Source organism: Helicoverpa armigera, chromosome 11 (assembly GCF_030705265.1).
Source record: "Helicoverpa armigera isolate CAAS_96S chromosome 11, ASM3070526v1, whole genome shotgun sequence".
In the NCBI taxonomy this organism is placed as follows: domain Eukaryota; kingdom Metazoa; phylum Arthropoda; class Insecta; order Lepidoptera; family Noctuidae; genus Helicoverpa; species Helicoverpa armigera.
Genome location: NC_087130.1, coordinates 3,517,162 through 3,535,812, shown reverse-complemented (window position 1 = coordinate 3,535,812; position 18,651 = coordinate 3,517,162). Strand labels below are relative to the sequence as shown.

Below are 18,651 nucleotides of genomic sequence, written 5' to 3'. Positions count from 1 at the left end.
ACTTAAAATTTCTTCACGAATTTAAGTTAATAATACATACTCGGAGCAGCCGCGAACAGTCGATGGATGACTAGATGTGTGGAATTTCGTTACTCATTCACACAAAAAACTACGAAACGAATTTTGATGAAAGTTTACATTACATACAGCTTACTCATCATAGCAAAATATAGGTTGCTTTTTATCCGAGTTTACAGAGTAGTTTCTTTACGCGACTAAAACCGGGACAGCTACAAATAATTACGCTTCAACTTTAATGGATGGTGCAAAATTTACAACTAGAAGCCTAAAACATAGTGCTTTTAGAGCAAGTTCTGCTCCTAAAGCCTTAATATCACTCCAGAGACCTACATATAATGATGAAATACATACATACTTGTAATTCTAAGGGTGCGCCCACATCTGGTGAATGCGCAGCTCGCGGGCCGTCTGGGTGTTGTCTGCAAGCTACGCGAGTGTATTTTGCGCTGGTTTGCGACGTAATTTATAATTCTGTCAAATTGAATGCTTTATGCCAAACGATCACATCTTTAATATTAACAGAGACGCAACGCCGATTATTGTTTTGAGTAGTAAGTAACGTTAATTTTTAATTTATCATTTACATTTTTGCTATGCACTTAAACATAAATATTTATAAAGAAATAAAAAATGCCGTTCTCTAAATCAATCGTCTTTAATTGCGTCGCTATTCTCGCAAACCAGTGTTTTGTTCGAGCCTTGCATGAGTTTGAGCTAAAAAGGCGCAACAACCCATTGCCATGTCTGCAGGCGCACAGCACGCAAACGCTCGCGAGCGGCGCATTCACGGCAGATTCACCAGATGTGGACGTACGCACGCACCCTAAGGGATTATGTAAAACTTTCGTTTTGAAAGCGAGTTCCTCTTGACCGCGATTTTATCGCTTCATATAACTTGTGTCTTTGACATTGTCGTATAATCACCTACTTTAGAAGATTTATATTTTAAACTAGCTTCTGCTAGCAGTTTCACCCGCATGTCGTGGGCCTCCGCGCACCTGGATAAAAAGTAAATTAAATTACTTCAGCAGCTGCTCAAATTTACTTCAAACTACAATCTATGCGCATTCAAACGAATTCTTCAGCTTCAGAATATTAATAAATATAGTTTAATTTTCCTCCGTAGTATTTTAACTAAAATTACGTCATCATATTTTATGAAGGCTTCAAAGGCATACCTCTTAGCAACACACGGTAAATTGCTGAACTAAAACTGTTAGCGAACAATCTCTCGATACTCTGGGGACTAAATTAACATTACACTGGCGTGCAATTCCTTGCAGTAACCTGTTTAGCTTAACTACGTTGTGAGCCTCCGATGTGTGTATTAACTAGTAAGACACAAGTTCACTGACAATATATGTATATATTAGGGATAGTTTTCTTAAAACAACTGTGAAACAAATGAAACGCGTTCTATTTTCAAAGTAAGTTGTTTTAACAAATGACGGAGGTTTATGTTGTTGGTGAACTTGGGCTTGTCTTTTAGCGTGAACTGTATTGTATATATTATGTTTATTGGTTAGTAATCAAAGTTGAAGGTACTGATATTGGACTAAAAAGTGAAGTAAATGATAGGAATTGTAACAAACTTGCACTTGCAACTTGGTAGTTACTTAAAACTTTTGAATTGGTTTTAGTACCTAATACCTACAGCCGACTGGAATGATCGATCACAAGGTACAGCAACACTTGGTGCGATAAATTCGTGGTGATATTCTTAATGTTGGTCTCCTTTTCACTGAGAAAACTTCAGCCATTCCTGATCAATGAAAACCTCTTTCTCACGAATCCATTAAATCTTAGAAGCTATGACTCTTCACCCAACCTAAGAAGAATGCCAAAATCTCGCTCAATGCAACAGGTTCCAAGCTTAAGATGCACGTTGGCTTGCGGTCAAGATCTCTAGTATACCTACGTTCCCAAACATCTGAGACATAAACAAACAGACTTGTGGTTTCTTGCTGGCATAGTTGACAGCACCCTGTTGAATTTGAGTAACCATTTTCTGTACATAAGATCTCAAGGTAAGTTGTATGTGGCTTGGTATGGAGCAGCGGGTAATACTAGCTTAGGTAATGTTTCTTCATCCATAAGGGGTACATAAACTTTTTAGGTAACCAGGATTGAAACAGAAGATTGAAATGTGGTCATAGTTCATGATGGCTATAAGAGACGTGACCAAAAACAGAGAAAAGTGACTGAAGAAGTTGTCGGCACGAGTAGCACGATTCAACTTCTCAGAAATTACATATATATCTAGATTTCACTTCAAAACATTAGTTTTGTTTACTCTGTAGATCCGTAGCTACTAGTTGTAGTATGAGGATTAGTTATTAATGCTAAATTATAATTATTCAGTATGCAGCCAGCTAGTTAGTCTGGACCGTCCTAACCTATAAATGTTTAGATAATACGTTAAGGCCTATCTAGTCAAGTGTATAGATACCTACTGTAAATTGGGGATCAGATTACCTACGTACATATAGGTATGTAGTAATGTACACGATTCAGAAAATTTTGTGATTTTTATTTTATAACTTTGCTTAGGTATCGGCCGACTAAAAGTTTGCAGTAGGTATGCCGGTAATCTTAATCTGAGTACAGACCCGAGTTTTTCAATAACTCAATAAAAAAAAAACTCATTTATTCTTCGTACAGTTTTAATGAGTACCGACGTCCAATATTGTCACATTAAATTATAATGAAGACCACAGGTTTTTCTCATTACATCCGTCGAGTGACTGATCGTTACGCTGATTGGTTACTACGGAAACTGCCGGTTAATTACTTCATCATTAATTTACATTTAATTGGACTCTTTAAAAGACTTTATAAAAGTTTTTTCTCATATTTATCTCATTAACATATTTGGAATAGTTACATAGGTACAGCTATGTTATCTTTACATCGCCTTAAATCAAAAGATCTTCTACACTTATACTATACTGTTCAAGTTATTCCTATCAACTATAAATTCAATCTAGACACACGGCAGTGTGTCCGCCAAGTTCGAGCAAAAAAAGCGACACACCGGCCGTGGGTTATATTACACGAACCATTTCGGGCCAAATTCGACCCCCCTGTAACTCAAAATCTATTTTATTTACGCATATCAAATTTCTAGTATCTGTTGAGACCCCCTCACTTATCTAAAATACAAAATTTCATTAATATACCTATTGTAGGTCTTGAGATATTGGCGTCAGAAAATCGCTATTTTTACTATACACTCACTGACTTATTCACTGATTCACTGACTCACTCATCAAAAACCTAGACCACTTCCAATGGTCGTATTGACTTGAAATTTGGCATGGAGGTAGGTCTTTATGTCAAGGTAAAGGGAAAAATCTGAAAATGGCCAAGTGTGAGTCGGTTTCAAAATAATGAAGGTGTTTTATACCCGGTGTAAATTTATACCCCTAAGGAACTAAAACGAACTAAATTTATCTATATTTATATAATATATCTTCGAATGGTACAAAGGTTTGTATTTAGTCAAAGTAAAGTAAAAATCTGAAAACGGCCAAGTGTGAATCACTTTCGAAAATAACGAATGTGTAACTTTGATCCACGAACATAATATATGATAACATGTCATGTCAGTCAGTTGGTAAATCTAGTCATAGTTAATCTAGTTCATTTCTTTGTAAGAAACATAGTGCATATTAAAAAAATCTAAAAGATAGTATAAATGAGACATTCCTTTAACTAACTTCATCATAAGAAAAAATTAAATAAACAACCTTACAAAAATAAATGAAATCCCACCCAAAACAAAAATGTGAAAGACTGCCAAGTTCGATAATATGGGAATGCTTCGCCTATAAAAGAAGTGAGATCTGAATAAGTACCAAGTTCCATACACATACCTCAGTTAAAAATAGTTACTTTTTAATGATGATTACTTGGCAAGTTTTAATAGAAAATTAAATACTTGATTCATTGCGTTTAGTAGGTTTATAACAAGGTGTATGAAAACTTGCCAAGTAACATCATTAAAAAGTAACTATTTTTAACTGAGGTATGTGTATGGAACTTGGTACTTATTCAGATCTCACTTCTTTTATAGGCGAAGCATTCCCATATTATCGAACTTGGCAGTCTTTCACATTTTTGTTTTGGGTGGTCATGTTGACTTTACCCAAGTAAAAGCAACATCTATAAAATATAGCTTACCGTAACAAGCTTTGCGTAATACAAACTAATATTCCCAACTAAGTGCTCTGAATTCCGCTTAGAAGCAAAATTACAATAATTACTGGTATTAGGAAGTCAAGCAAACAGGTATCCAATAAGCTTAACAATTCCTAGTTAGCGTTTAATGCTGTTGCTCCGTAATGAAGCTCTGAGCAACTAAACGTTGCATGCTACGAGGGTCAAACTGAAAGTTCTTAGAAAATCAGAAACTGGTTACATTAGCCAGTTATTCGTTTTATTATATGTTTTATTGTAGTGTTAGTACGTCGAACACAGCATTTGAGTCACCTCCGTTAAATCTTTTAATCATTTTACGGCACCAATCCACACTATGGAGTTTTTGAGTCTCAGTCAAATTATGAGGTATCCACCAGGCGCAAAGCCTCCTGACCGCTTAATGTTCGTGGAGGATTTTGTGCACTTGACTCATAACGATGCCTAAGCTTGTCCGAATCTGCTGATAGGTCACTCTTCTATCAGTCTCTATCATACGCCGCACAACACAGATGTTATCTTCAGTCGTCGCCGTAGAAGGCCGTCCCTCAGGTAAATCATCAGTGAGATTAGTGCGACCACGTTTAAACTCATTAAACCAGTTGTAAACAGTCGCACGAGATGGGGCTTCATCGTGAAAGGCCAATCTTAGTCTATCATAACTTTCTTGTTGACTTAAATGACATCGAAAGTCATAAAAAATCATTGCACGAAAATTTTCTCGTGTTAAATTCATGTTGACGTGACACAGACAATTTTCAATTAGCCGCCAAATCGTAAAACAAATGACAAATGAATTAAATATATACTCAGTAATATTGGTAAAGAGTTCTATTTTCGAATTTTAGAATTATTTTTTTATTATATTGTTTATAAGTGGCCAGTTCTAAAAACTTTCAGTGTGACCCTCGTACTGTTGCATGTTGCTGTAGCTTGTAAAGGTGGGTACATATTAAAACAAATTTTATTTTCAAAGAAATATGTACACACTATGTATACAAACTTATCTTTTAAAAATGCTACTACTACTATAGTATATATAAAAATAAAAGATTTCGTGTCAAACTTTATGGGGGGTAACTGTAGCTCATTTTCAGGTATCTTCCGGAAATAATTTTTAATGTGAACCACCATTGTGTTTGGGATATTTATATACTAAAACACTATACCCAGCATTAGTTAAATATGGGTGCGTTTTTACAACGACTTCTTCCTGCCCTGTTCCCAAGTCAATAAGAGTCGACTAATTGATACGAAATAACCAAAATATGCGCGCATGTACTTAAAATGATACATATACTCAATATCATACGCCAGATCATAACACATCAAGATGCAACAAAATGTGCACCTACCCTAACTTAGCCTGTTACGTAACGTTTACAAACTGGGCCACGTTAATTGCCCTCGGAGAGAGGTGCAACGCACGCCCAATTTGAGATCGTGATTCGCGTCTCTGATGCAACGTGGCTAAACTCTGGGTATTACCCTCAGGGGTATATTTAGAACTTCAATCTTAGAGCCTATTCGGATAAAGCCGGTTTTAACTGGTATGCCATTAGTTTGCAGTTGTATTTTAATGATGATGACAAGATATACCTAGATAGCAATTAATGTTAACATTTATATTGCTGAAAATTTCACCTTTATGTTATAATGTTTTGTTTCAGTTGTTCATAAAGTAACATTAATGTTAATTTATTTTTTTACAAACTACCTAGTTGGTTTGGACTCATTAATCAGTATGAAGATGAATAGAAGAACGATGGACGATTTGTTGGATATCAGACCGACTGAAAACTAGGATTAGAATCAATTCAATAAAAGTATAATTTTATGTCAGATCATGTACGAAAACAATTACAGAATATCCAAGAAGCGACTCCAAACTTCCAACGTACCTAATACATACTTGATCAATCAATCTGGGACCTAACTCAAATATATTATTTCTCAAGATTAAACTTGTTAATAAGTTTTGTATCCTAAAAGTTTCTTGATCTAAATTGTAAGTGGATTGGAAGCCATCAAATTGTATCCCCATCAAAATATGGATGGTTATTGGTTAAGACAGGCCAATATTGTTTAGTGCCTACCCCTTTGAAGTTTGGAAGTTTCTAAACCCTTTTTGGTCCTAATTCCCTTAGGTGTTCTTTGAGCGAAAAAGGTATGTTGTTCTTGCTAAGTTTTTATTTCAAGGGGCATTTAGGGATATGACATGGTGGGTCAAATTATTCAAGAATAAAAAGGTAAGACAAAATGCAAGGGGTCTTCAGACTAGAGTTATTTATGAATCGAAAGCTATGCAAAAATTCAGATGGTATTGAAGACTTAAGAAACTTTCTCACAAAAACACATGAAATACGCATTTTTTTGCCTTGGCCCTTAGCGTTGGCTTCAGAAGGAACGTATGAATATATATTTTAGGCACCCACAGACATTGTAATTTCACGATTCCCCGTGCAAAAAAAGGCCTAACAACCAAAGAAAATCCGTTGTAAAACCTAGACCATTGATTTTCCTGAAGATAGATCAGGTCCCAAAAGAGAATAGACTATCATACAAAATTCAGAACACTATTTCCTTGTATTTGAAGCTAATTTCTCAAAATAACCATCGAGGGAGCGATAGGCAGCGCTGTTATTAAGTCGTATATTACTTACAACGTATTGGATTACTTGTTCTGCAGTAATTTACTGTGAATTCAGACTAAAGTTTAATGAACTGGTCTTTAGGGGATTGGTATTAAGATTTAAGGCTAATGACTCGGTATTTTCATCTCTGTAGAAGGCTATAAGTAAGTAACTACGATGAAGTTAATATGATATATCCTGAAATTTTTCTCCTGATAAACTGACACAATTTACCTGCATAATTTCATCGAAATCAGCTCAAACTCAAACTCATTTTTTTTATTTCAAATAGGCATATGAAAGCTCTTTCGAAACGTCAAAGTTAGGTGCACGGTTCCAAAGAGTTGGTCTCATGGAGAAGAACCGGTAAGAAACTCCATAAGCTAAAGTGTTCGCTTGAATAAGTTACTTTAATAAATAATGTTGTTAATAATTATAGATTCAACTTCTTTGGTTGTCCAAAATAAGCCTGTTAAAACATAACTATTGAATTATATTACTCAGAGATATTTTCTGATTAGAGCTGATTAGAGCCAATATTTAATGTTCTTAGAATATACATAGTATAACATATGTAAACGGGTTGTAAGTATACTTACTCGTATACTTACAACCCGTTTACATATGTTTGATGCATTTCAGTTTGCATTTACAACTAAATGCTTAATGGACGTGTAGCGTGCCGATATTTAATTCACAATTTGTAATGGAAAATTAATTACTCGCGTATTAATATTCGAAAAGTTCCCTGAATCCATTAGCTCTAGAATTGAAAATCAAAATGCATAGGAAAAAATCATAAATCAGGTACAAAGCATAATTTATTATTTTACCATAAGCTGGTATTGCGGAATTAAAAAAACAGTAGGTAACTAACATTGAAAGTCAGAAGCCAGTAACTCTGACACCAGTCTAACCATTGGGTTGCCTGGGTTGAGGAGGTCAGATAGGCAGCCGCTTCTTGTAAAAGCACTGCTACACAGCTGAATCCGGTTAGACTGGAAGCCGACCCCAACATAGTTGGGAAAAGGCTCGGAGGATGAACTAACATTGCCAGATCCATCAAACAATCAAAGCACATTTTAGACAGCAGTCAACGTCTATTGTGCCTGATTGTGTGCCACTCTAATTAATAGTAGATATACCGCTCATCACACGTTTATTAAAGTCAAGTATTAATCCTTGTCTGTCACGTATAAACTTTGCACCTAAACATATAAACTTCGTACGATATAGGAACTAGGAAGCAACTCCACTATCCTCCTAAGAGCATCTAACGAAACGGAGCCGACATGAGTCCAAAAATCTCTATGCGAAAAAAGTCTGCCAATTCAAAAGTGATAACTCACTCACTCATGCATTTTCGATCACATACAGAGTCACGGGCAACGACAAAATTATCAAACGGTAGCCATTTGGACGACTTTAGCTGGCCTTGATTAACTCATACTTTTGTTGTGTTTGTTATTCTTACAAGGTTTATTAGCTTGGCGCACATATTATGCATGTGCATGCAAGTAGGTATGATGCGCGCTCTCGTACATTTGTCAGCACAGACGACACGGCCTTGGCGTCTCCGGTTGGTTCTTTCTCTAAGCTATTACCTGACGCGAAAGGACGTAACTGACGTATAAATATTCTATTAACAAGTTCAAACTCTAACCGAGAGGATAACTAATGGGTCCTTATGTCGTTACGGTATTTTCTCATGACGAATTAAGGTTGGATCCTTTGGGTCCACTTTTATCTTGTTAGCAGATCTCTAATGAGGTTTTCAAAGAAAAACAAGGAAGTAAACATTTATTTTGTAAACACGTACTTACACGATTTACTTAGTTCTTAATTTGGGGTGCTGGTTTTCCTTATTTAACACAAGCTTAAGCCAGTATTTTCACCCGCATCCCTTGGTAACTGTTCCGACCACATGAAAAATATATGCCTTCCTTGATAAATACTATTTAACACATTTTTTAATCAAATTCCAAATATTACTGTGTTTAAACATATAAAGATACTCTTCGTCTTTATAGTATATGTATCATCTATCGTGATGGGTCTGGTATATAAGCACCATATCAAGTCCTGCGAAACTTCACACTAGTTGCATGGTTCCAAAAAGTTGGTCTAATGGAGAGGCACTGGCAAGAAACTCTTAAAAAAAACTGTGTAAAAACTGTGTCCTTACAATTGATTAAATAATAAAAAATTAAATTGTCAGAAAGTTAATTAATTCCCTCATATTTTCTTGCCACCAGGTGATCTCTTCGTGCTAGTATTCGCGATGGACAGCCGGGAGTCTTTCGAAGAGGTGATCCGTCTTCGGGAACAGATCTTGGAGACGAAGGCGAGTGCCAGCAGTGGAGGCAGCAGAGGCCGGCGTCAGGCTCCCAGGGTACCTATGGCGATCGCTGGGAATAAATGCGATAGGGACCTTAAGTGAGTAAGACTATGTGCATCTATCTTTAGTATTACTACTTATAATTGTACGATGTATTCTACTAGCGCTAAGGGCACCTGAATAAAAAAAAGTATTACTATCTCGGGGGCTCCATCTATGTACGACACCAAGTATCATCGCAGTCAGTTGAACCCGTCTTATCGTAAAAACGTGCCAAACGATAACTTTGTTTCCACACTTTGGCATTTATAAATTGTATTTCTTCTTATGAGATAATTATTTCATTTTCATTCCTCAACAAGTTTTTAATAGACATTCGTTAAATAAAAGTATTTTCAAGCAATTAATTTCTGAGAAAGAAGTAACGTAAACATTTGGCACTGCTAAGTGATTGACAAGTCAACAAAAACCTTTTTGGAGGCAATTAAGCTTGCTTCCACCTAATTATAAAGCTTTCTTCGCGTAAAATTTCTTTGGATTGCGACATAAAAAGTCGTTAAGGATTAATAAAATGTAGAAGTCATTATTATTTAGTATTTCCTCAGTAATACGCTCCTTTTTTGTTGCATCTGCACATTGTGCTATTTTGCAGCATACGTAAGGATTTACATAATATTTAAAGGTACCGCCTATAGTTCAAAACCATAATTTTTGTTCCAGAACTGTCCAGCCCGAAGAGGCAGTCGCGTACTGCAACACCCAAGACTCATCGTGTGTCTTCGTTGAAACCTCAGCCAAGAAAAACTTTCACGTAGACGACCTATTTTACGAGCTCTTCGTTGTAGCAAACCTACCTTTAGAAATGGCCCCTAACCACCACAAGAGAGTCAGCACAGCATTCGGAAGCCCCTGTACCTTACCCCCAACCAGCAGCCAAAGTAGCAGAAGTAAAAAATGTACCCTTTCCATTAAGAGAAGATTATCTGACGCCTGTGGAGTCGTAGCACCAAACGTCAGACGGCCTAGCATCAGAACTGATCTAATGATAATGAGAACCAAGACTTGTGCCAAAGGAGACACAGATAGTACGAGTGGCAGTCCGAAGATAACCCTGAACCGCCTTGTGAGGTCATCGGGACAGAGTGAAAAGCGTTCGTGTGTAGTACAGTGATATTTAATGTTAGTATTGATGGTTTAGCTGTTGACAGGTGCTGTTAAGGGTTGAGTGCTCCAATGACCCAAAGAGGTTGATGCTGATCGTGCATCGTTTTAGATGCGTAGATGTTGAGTTTGATGTTTTTTAATTTGTTAAGGAAACGACTGATGGTTGGTGTTTAAGAAATATGCTCAAATTGAGGTGCTGTTTGAAATATTGTTTCAGGTCAGAGAATCGTATTTAAGGTCGTCTTTAAAATATTTAGGCCTGGTCTCAAAATTACTATTTGGAATACTTTAATTGAAATATTTATCTACAAAGCAGTTTGTTTATTTTTAAACTCTTCATTAAGTTTATGTTTAATTTTAATTGAATGTCTTCAAACTCAATGTCTATGCATTCTAACAAGACAAGCCCGACTGATGGCTGATTTAAACAATCTGCGTGTTTTATACATTTAAATGGAGTTTGCAATGAAAACAATGGGATTCGTAAACACCCATTAGTATTAATCTTTTAGAATTAATCAGATATAATGATTGTACAATTGCAACTTAAGTTGTAGGTACTTGGAATTGTTTTAATCAACCACATTAATGAATTAAAAAATATATGTTTTCGTTTAGGACTTGTGGAGTTCATTACATACAAATGATTTCAAGGAAGTTTTGATCTTCAATAGCCCATATCATTGATATTTTTGAACTCTATCAAACGAGAATCGCACTGATTGCTACACGAGTTTCTAGCTCAATTCAATAGTCATAAGGTTGATATTTGTATGCGTTACTGTTGGTGAAATGGTGATGATGGAAAGTATATGAGAGTGAAGAAATAACGTAATATGTTCAATAATATTAATATATGTACTTAACGAGAATGGCTGTCGAGCTTGGATTGTGCTACATAATAAACAATATTTAATGGACTAATTAATTATAAACTCAAACTTTTTTATTTCGAAACATTTCAGTTACGTGTACCTGTTTGTACGTTCACAATAGAATTTCCTGAAACTGTGTATTGAATAGAAATACTACGTAGGTATGTATGTGTATTTTTTCACACTACGGTACTAATATTGAAACATGTTTTTTTTTGTTCTATTTGTAAAAATATACTTTATTTAAATAGTAACTGTATATAATTGTAAATACCGTTTGTGATATTTTATATTATCGTAGTTTTGGTTAAATTTGTATTATTTTTTCAATATTTGTACTGTAATGTAGACCAATATTTATTCTAAAAATAGTACTTAATACTATCTACTATTTGCGCGAGGCTAGAAGATATTTTAAGTTGCTTTCTAATATTATATAACTTATTATAAATATGTATAAACTTAGGCATGGCTACTAACTGTGTAACCCTATATCATTGTTGTGATGGGACCAAAAAATTTGCAAAATTCTTTTGTTATTTGAGAAAAGTGTATCGGTCTCTTGTTGCATATATATAATTATAATTTTATTAAACTGTAAATGGTCGAGAAAAAAGTATATTGACAATGTGCATTAAGTTTGTGTCAAATACGTTGCTATATTTAATTTGTTGGACTAAAGATTATTACAAAAAGTGTTATCGAATGTATTGGCAAAAGTTTAATTTATTTTATGTTCAAAAAGCAGTGTGTGAGGGGGTAGTGACTAAGATGGTATTGTTTTTATAAATGACACACATACATCGCAATACAGGCCGGGTTTACATATGACATATTCTTCATACGTAGGTAAAGTTTTGCACACAAAGACATTGCCAATAAATAACATATAATATTTAAAACAACACATAAATAAATTCAATCCAAAATCGCTAAGACAGAGCATGTCAGAGGCTTTTAACCGACTTCCCAGAAAGGAGGTTCTCAATTTGTCAGGATCTTTGTTTTTGTACCTGCAGCTCACTCGATAAGCAGAATATTAATATACAAATCTATATATAGAAATCTGCAGACTCGGCCTGTGATTCAATATCTTATTACCTACTTTGCTTAAGTTAATGTAAATGAGAAATGCCAATTCGCATGGTTTATATTATTGTACTTGTAATTAGCCGTGTAAATGATGTATCATTTTGTAACTTTTTATCTATACCCTCTGTCTTCTTGTCTAATAAACAGTTGTTTTTAAATGTTTCTTGTTTCATTTACAAAACTTTGACATTACTGAACTGCATTGTTACCTATATTTTGTTTGGAATACCATAAATTATCTATATTTTTAGAGTTCTGTACACAAAAAGTAAAACAGTTTACATCATAAGGACTGCGATATCTGTCTGTCACCAAGTTGTTTCATGAAACATGAGGGATAGATGTTAATATTTTAGGGGTCTTCCAGACAGCAAAACAGATGTGGTTTCATAGATGATGATAGACAGGAACCTTGTGCGCGAATATGACTTCCAAAACTAGTATATATATATGTATATATATTTTCCAAAACCATGCCTATTTTGTTTTGAGATCATATACGTGTAATTACAAATACAGTGATGCGTTTGATTAAAGATTAAAAATACTCATAAATAATTCAATACACAGTTGAAATTCGACATGTCCGCATAAATACTTTCCGCTTGGTAACCCTAATCCGTTCGATTCCAATTTTGTACAATTTAAATGAAATTCTAGCGAAAATGTTTTATCGAAAAATGCGAACGGTTTCAGCTTTATTTTTTATTTTTAGGGTCCCGATAATTTATGTAGAGGTTCTAAAATATTTTTTCTTGCAAATTTAACCACACTCACTTACACTTTACCACCTCCTCTTATGTACTCTCTTATGTACTCCTCTTACATACTCCTCTTATGTACTCCTCTTATGTACTCCTCTTACATACTCCTCTTATGTACGCTTTTATGTGCTCATCTTATGTACTCTCATATGTACTCTCTTATGTACTCTCTTTTATACTCCTCTTATGTGCTCCTCTTATGGACTCTCTTATGTGCTCCTCTTTTGTGCTCCTCTTATGTACTCTCCTATGTACTCTCTTATATTCTTATTTTATGTACTCCTTGTGAACTCGTTTCAACACTAGAGAATATAATATTGGGCAACTCCTGAATTAGTTAGTACCTACATGCTTACAAACAGAGTAAATAACATAGAAATACATAAAGCCTAGTCTTCGCCTAATATATAACTCCGTCTCCAATATCCTAACTTCACAAAGCAGAACATTGAGACACCTGCCAGTTCTAGCCAATAGCTTTTATCCATTGAGTAAATAAATAGTAGCGGAGATGCCATAATACAGGTAGGTCGGCGCCTTCTTGTAGGTCAAATACGTACGGTGTGCATGACCAAAACGATCAGTTGCGACTGAACTAACGAAGCGTTTGGGTTCCTTGAGACATCTGTCAACGATTTCTGGTATTACAAAGAATGATCCCGTCCAAAGAATGCGTATAAGATTCCTCGTCCCCCGCACATCAGCATTTTTACGCGTAACTTTCTTACTAGATTGTGTTTCGGATGGCACGTTAAACTGTAGGTCCCGGCTGTCATTGAACATCCTTGGCAGTTGTTACGGGTAGTCAGAAGCCAGTAAGTCTGACACCAGTCTTACCAAGGTGTATTCGGTTGCCCAGGTAACTGGGTTGAGGGGGTCAGATAGGGCAGTCGCTCCTTGTAAAAGCACTGGTACTCAGGTACATCCGGTTAGACTGGAAGCCGACCCCAACATAGTGTGGGAAAAAGGCTCGGAGGAGGATGATTCAATGTATGTTATGGCACGTCCGCTAGTCATTTTGTTCTCCATGCTTTTATCAAATAATCGCTAGTGAATATCTCATATGTTCGCGCGTTTTTTCCCTGGCTCCGAGCCAAACGACGTCAATATGGCTGGGTAATGTTATGTACTTCGATACCACAGGCATGTTGTAGATAATGATACTGTTAGTACTTTTTGCAATCTTTGTAGGTAAGGTACCTTTAGGTATAATTATATGTGATAGGTCCTTCGGAATTATGTGTGATAGGACTTTCGGAATCCTGGTAAAAAGTCATGGTGACGGATTTTTGTAGCACTTACCCAAAGAAGCAAGCTGTGCCATGATGACTGTATTTTTTTTGCGGACTATGATAATGAGTTCAGAAAGACTAACAGCCCTTCTCAATATTAGATCTATCTGTAGGGATAGAAATTTGATTACTTGTATGGAGCTAATGTCTAAATTCTGTCTGTATGTGAATTAACAGATCAATTGAATATTAGGAACATTCTATAGATAACATATGGCATACAAATTACCAGCTAGATGAACCATAGAACATGCCTATAAAACAAAACTGCTTTATAAACAACGCGAAAATTGAAGCGTAATACCTGATATCTGTGGTAATATCGTTGTTCTTTTGTTTTAGCAAACACAAAGGCTCAGAGTATTTCTATGAAGCAAAAATAACATAAAAATTAAGTGATACGGTTATTGTTTTGTTGACGGCGCGTATAATGAACAGTTTGGTGTCAGTTGCCTGTCACGTTGAGAACGCAGGTAGCTCACCTTTGTGTTATAGGTAGTTTGCAATGTGAGCATTCTACTATAATTATAGAAGACAGGAACATAGATGCTTAAATATTTTAGCGATTTTTTTTTTCAACTTTTTCTTACTTAATGGTAGTTTAATGACTATTTGGATGAAACCAACTAACCAGACACGGATGCTTTTTTATTTAATCGTCTTTCTTAAATATAAAAGGCCACTAATAGATCAATAGATGGCATGAACACTAATAGATGACACGAGAATGATGATAAAGACAAAGTGACGTAGGCTTGATAATATACAAAACATGACTGGGTCTGTGTAAGTAGCAGAGTTATTTCCACTGAGTTGCCAATATCACAAAATAAAGCTACCAGAATATTGACACTTCAGATTCTGTCAAAGACAAAATAGCTAAAAACGGCATACTGCACCCTAGAGTCCTGAAAAGCCATCTGTTAGAAGAAAAAAGTCATATACAAGCAGCCTAGGCAATCTCAATTTTTGCTACTATACCTTATTTCCCTGGATAAACCGGCTGTGAATAAAGAAGTTTGAATTTCAAGGCGTTAGGTTATAAATTCCTATTCGGCTCTTGTCGACCATAACAGTACATTATTTGTTATAGCACAGCTTTTTCGGTTAAAATATACTTTATTATATTGCTGTACGGTAAAGGAAAAAAGGTTAGCACACAAAGTTATGACTAATTTATTCAAGCTACTGTAGGATTAAGCAATACTAAACATCAAATATATGGCTACCTTTTTTGATGCCAATTATTTTCTCATCCCTGCTTATTTGACCCAAATAAAACAGTCCCAAGCATAAGTACTTAAAATAACAATTGAAGAGCGAGTTAGACACGCGAATAAAATCCGACAAGACCGAAGAGAGACCGACATTTACGTGTTCTCCGATGCACGGGTGTATCAATCACCAACTTCCAGACTCCGGGCTGCCAAAGTTTCTAAAACCTGCAAAGCAATTTCGGCCCGACCCGGGAATCGAACCTGAGACCTCGTACACAGAAGCCGGGCTATGTGATAGCTAGCTTGCTAGCATGCCAATACTTTCAAAATAGTAAAAATGCAAATTGAAATAGAATGTAATAAGTACGGAACAAAGTAAACAGAAACTCGACCACGAACTTCATAGAATCGTTTCCCATTTTTCAATTCCGTTGAAAAATGTTTGATTGAATAACCGGGATACTCGGAACATGAGGATTATGTAGATATTGGATCTATTGTGAAATCTAATACATACTGTTATTACATAAATATTGCCTGTTTTGTGAGTTTATACCTACTGTTATTGTGAACTCTTTGTTACCGTGAAGTTAACAGAATATCTTAATTTTCAGAGAAAAGAAATAACATTCGTTAAATGCGTGGCTTGGTTTTGTTGAGCATTGGAGTGGTTTTTCTAACTGAATTAAGGGGAAAAAAGAAATAACACAATGTTAAGAGCAAACTACGTTGACTAGCCAAAATTTTCTTTTTCTTCTTTTCTTGGGGTATTTTAAATAAAGTGCATATTACTGCAAGTGAAAGTTCAAGAAATACTTGTAAACATTTACGTCCTTACTTTATTTAATAATTACAGTCAAATATCAAAATATAAGCAGTCTTTAACCATAACATCTAGAAAAAACAACAACAACTATTTCGTCTTCCCATTGTCTTTGGTTGCTCTCTGCAAATTCTTTAAAAGGAGGTTGATCAGCCGTTTTTGTAACCTTTCATTATTTACCGTCGAAGCAGTCTGCCTCACTTGAGCGTAATTGACCTTAATTTCGTCTATTAACATCATAGATTTAATTTTGAACAGTCTAATTTGGTCTTCAGTCATCGTTTCTAATTCCGGTACTAAGCTCATTAGGAACATTTTCATGGGACTGTTAATGCTGCTAGATAAGTCTGGTTGAGCGGTGAAATTTCTTTGGAATGCTGACGCCATAGGTTTGCTTTTGATTCGTAAAGGGTCGCTACAGTTCTTCCTTGTGGGGATGAATCTACGTCTCTTGCGAACAACAGGCGATCTTGAAGTCAAAAAGTCATTGAGTATTCCATTGTCGCCATTGTTCTCTGTTGTGTCATCAGCATCACCATCATCAGGCTCCACTTTTATAAAGCTTACAACCTCGTCGTCATTCGAGTTTTGTGGTGATCCGTATTGACTGTCATCAGCGCCTTCTATGCCGGTAGTTGTTGGTTTTAGAAATGGTAGTATAAACTTCAAGTATTCTGTTAAGTAGTAAGGTTTCTTTACTTTGATGCCGCTCGGTTTCATGCTCCTCAAGAAAGATGATCTTATATTCCGCCATTTTTCTTTGCAATCGCTTACTGAAATGATAAAAAAGATTTAATAAGTAGAAATAACAACTAGAAGGATGGTCGTTTAATGTCTCTAGAATGTAGTATGTAAGCGCCATCTATGGGTCGAGTTAGAAAACAAGTGAATGACAATTTGCTAAACAACGCCGGTGTTGTATGAACGTGGTAATTTTTATATTTGTTTTTAACTTTTTAAGGCAAGTTAAAGTTTTAGAGGTATAGTAGCGATCATTTTATAAAGTGTAACATTTTTAATTTATTATTCTAGATGCCTAGCATATACCTGAATGAATAGCTAGCAAAGCATAATTATATCTATTTTGACGTCATGTTTACGATCCGTAATTAGGTAGGTAGGTATAATAAATTAAAATCACTTATTATAGTGATTCGTATCGTCTTGCGTGCATATGTACTTAGATAGGATTAAAGATTAACTATGGGTACCTACGTTATCGAATTAGAAGTTCTTATCGGCATAGATAACTATTAACACTAGATAAGTTAACAACAGAATCTCGATATTTTTTAAACAAGGTACCTAATAATTTATTATTACCTTGCAAGAACTAGGTAGGTAAAATAATTTAAACACAATTGGTTGGAATACGTAATGGAGCTACGTACGTAGCTACACAATTCTCTAATATTATCAAACGTTGTGTGAACTGACCCTATCTATCAATAACTAAATTATCGGCGGGTTACTTGCAAAAACTATCAAAACACCGCTCTAGGAGTTTCGATACTTCCATCTCACAACATTTGTTGTACCGTCAATCAACTATTACGGGTTGGCATTGAGACGAAACCGAGCTACACAGCACAGACGCGATATAAACTGTACCTAATACATTACGCGTTAACTGCGCCACATTATATCACAAACAGTTCACTTTCCCTACAAGCCGGGCGATGCACGTAACTGTGACGTCACTCGCCGCCGACGCGGCCACACTCACGTAGATACTCACTTGACATATTGGTGTTAGCTGCAATGCTGGCCCAAGCTTCCTCCACCATATCCTTCCTGTTGTACTGCGGCAGATTGAAGTTATACAGAAACTCATACTGTTCTATCTGATTGATCAATTGTATTTCCGCTGCCATTTTTACTTTATACTGTAACCTATTTAAGAATTATCGCGCGGCACAGATGCGTTCTGCTACGCGGCAGCCGAGCGCGGCACTGCCGATTGGTTGCCGCGCCGAGTCGCGTCCCCCCGCGCCGCGCCGCCCGCGTGCCGCGCCGCGCTCGCCCTCGCTCGGCGCCGACCGTGAGCCGAGTCGGCGGCCGCGGTTATCGACCCAGAACGGGACAGCAACAAAACATATGTCGCATTCGTTCCTCATGTGAAACTTATCGATATTCATTTTGTTTACTGTTAACATTCTTGCAAGTGACTGATATTGGACACAACTGATTTAATTATAAATACCTATACAACGTGAACTATCTAGCAGACTATTT

General features: G+C 35.9%; 2 protein-coding genes across 2 annotated transcripts in view; one reads left to right on the top strand and one right to left on the bottom strand.

Moving 5' to 3' along the window:
• Window positions 1-12,459, top strand: part of LOC110372015 (GTP-binding protein Rhes) — a 71,159-nt gene extending 58,700 nt beyond the window's left edge. The window contains exons 4-5 of the mRNA XM_064037007.1: window positions 9,107-9,287; window positions 9,910-12,459. Of these exons, the coding sequence (XP_063893077.1) occupies window positions 9,107-9,287; window positions 9,910-10,360 (632 nt within the window). The 3' untranslated portion in view covers window positions 10,361-12,459. The remainder of the gene's footprint in view (window positions 1-9,106; window positions 9,288-9,909) is intronic.
• A 3,953-nt stretch (window positions 12,460-16,412) lies between these two features.
• LOC110372016 (uncharacterized) lies at window positions 16,413-18,493 on the bottom strand. The gene is made up of 2 exons (XM_021328520.3): window positions 18,155-18,493; window positions 16,413-17,189 (listed from the first exon to the last, which is right to left on the bottom strand). The coding sequence occupies exons 1-2, from the start codon at window positions 18,288-18,290 to the stop codon at window positions 16,507-16,509; spliced, it is 819 nt and encodes a 272-aa protein (XP_021184195.3). The 5' UTR covers window positions 18,291-18,493; the 3' UTR covers window positions 16,413-16,506.
• Window positions 18,494-18,651: the final 158 nt, after the last annotated feature.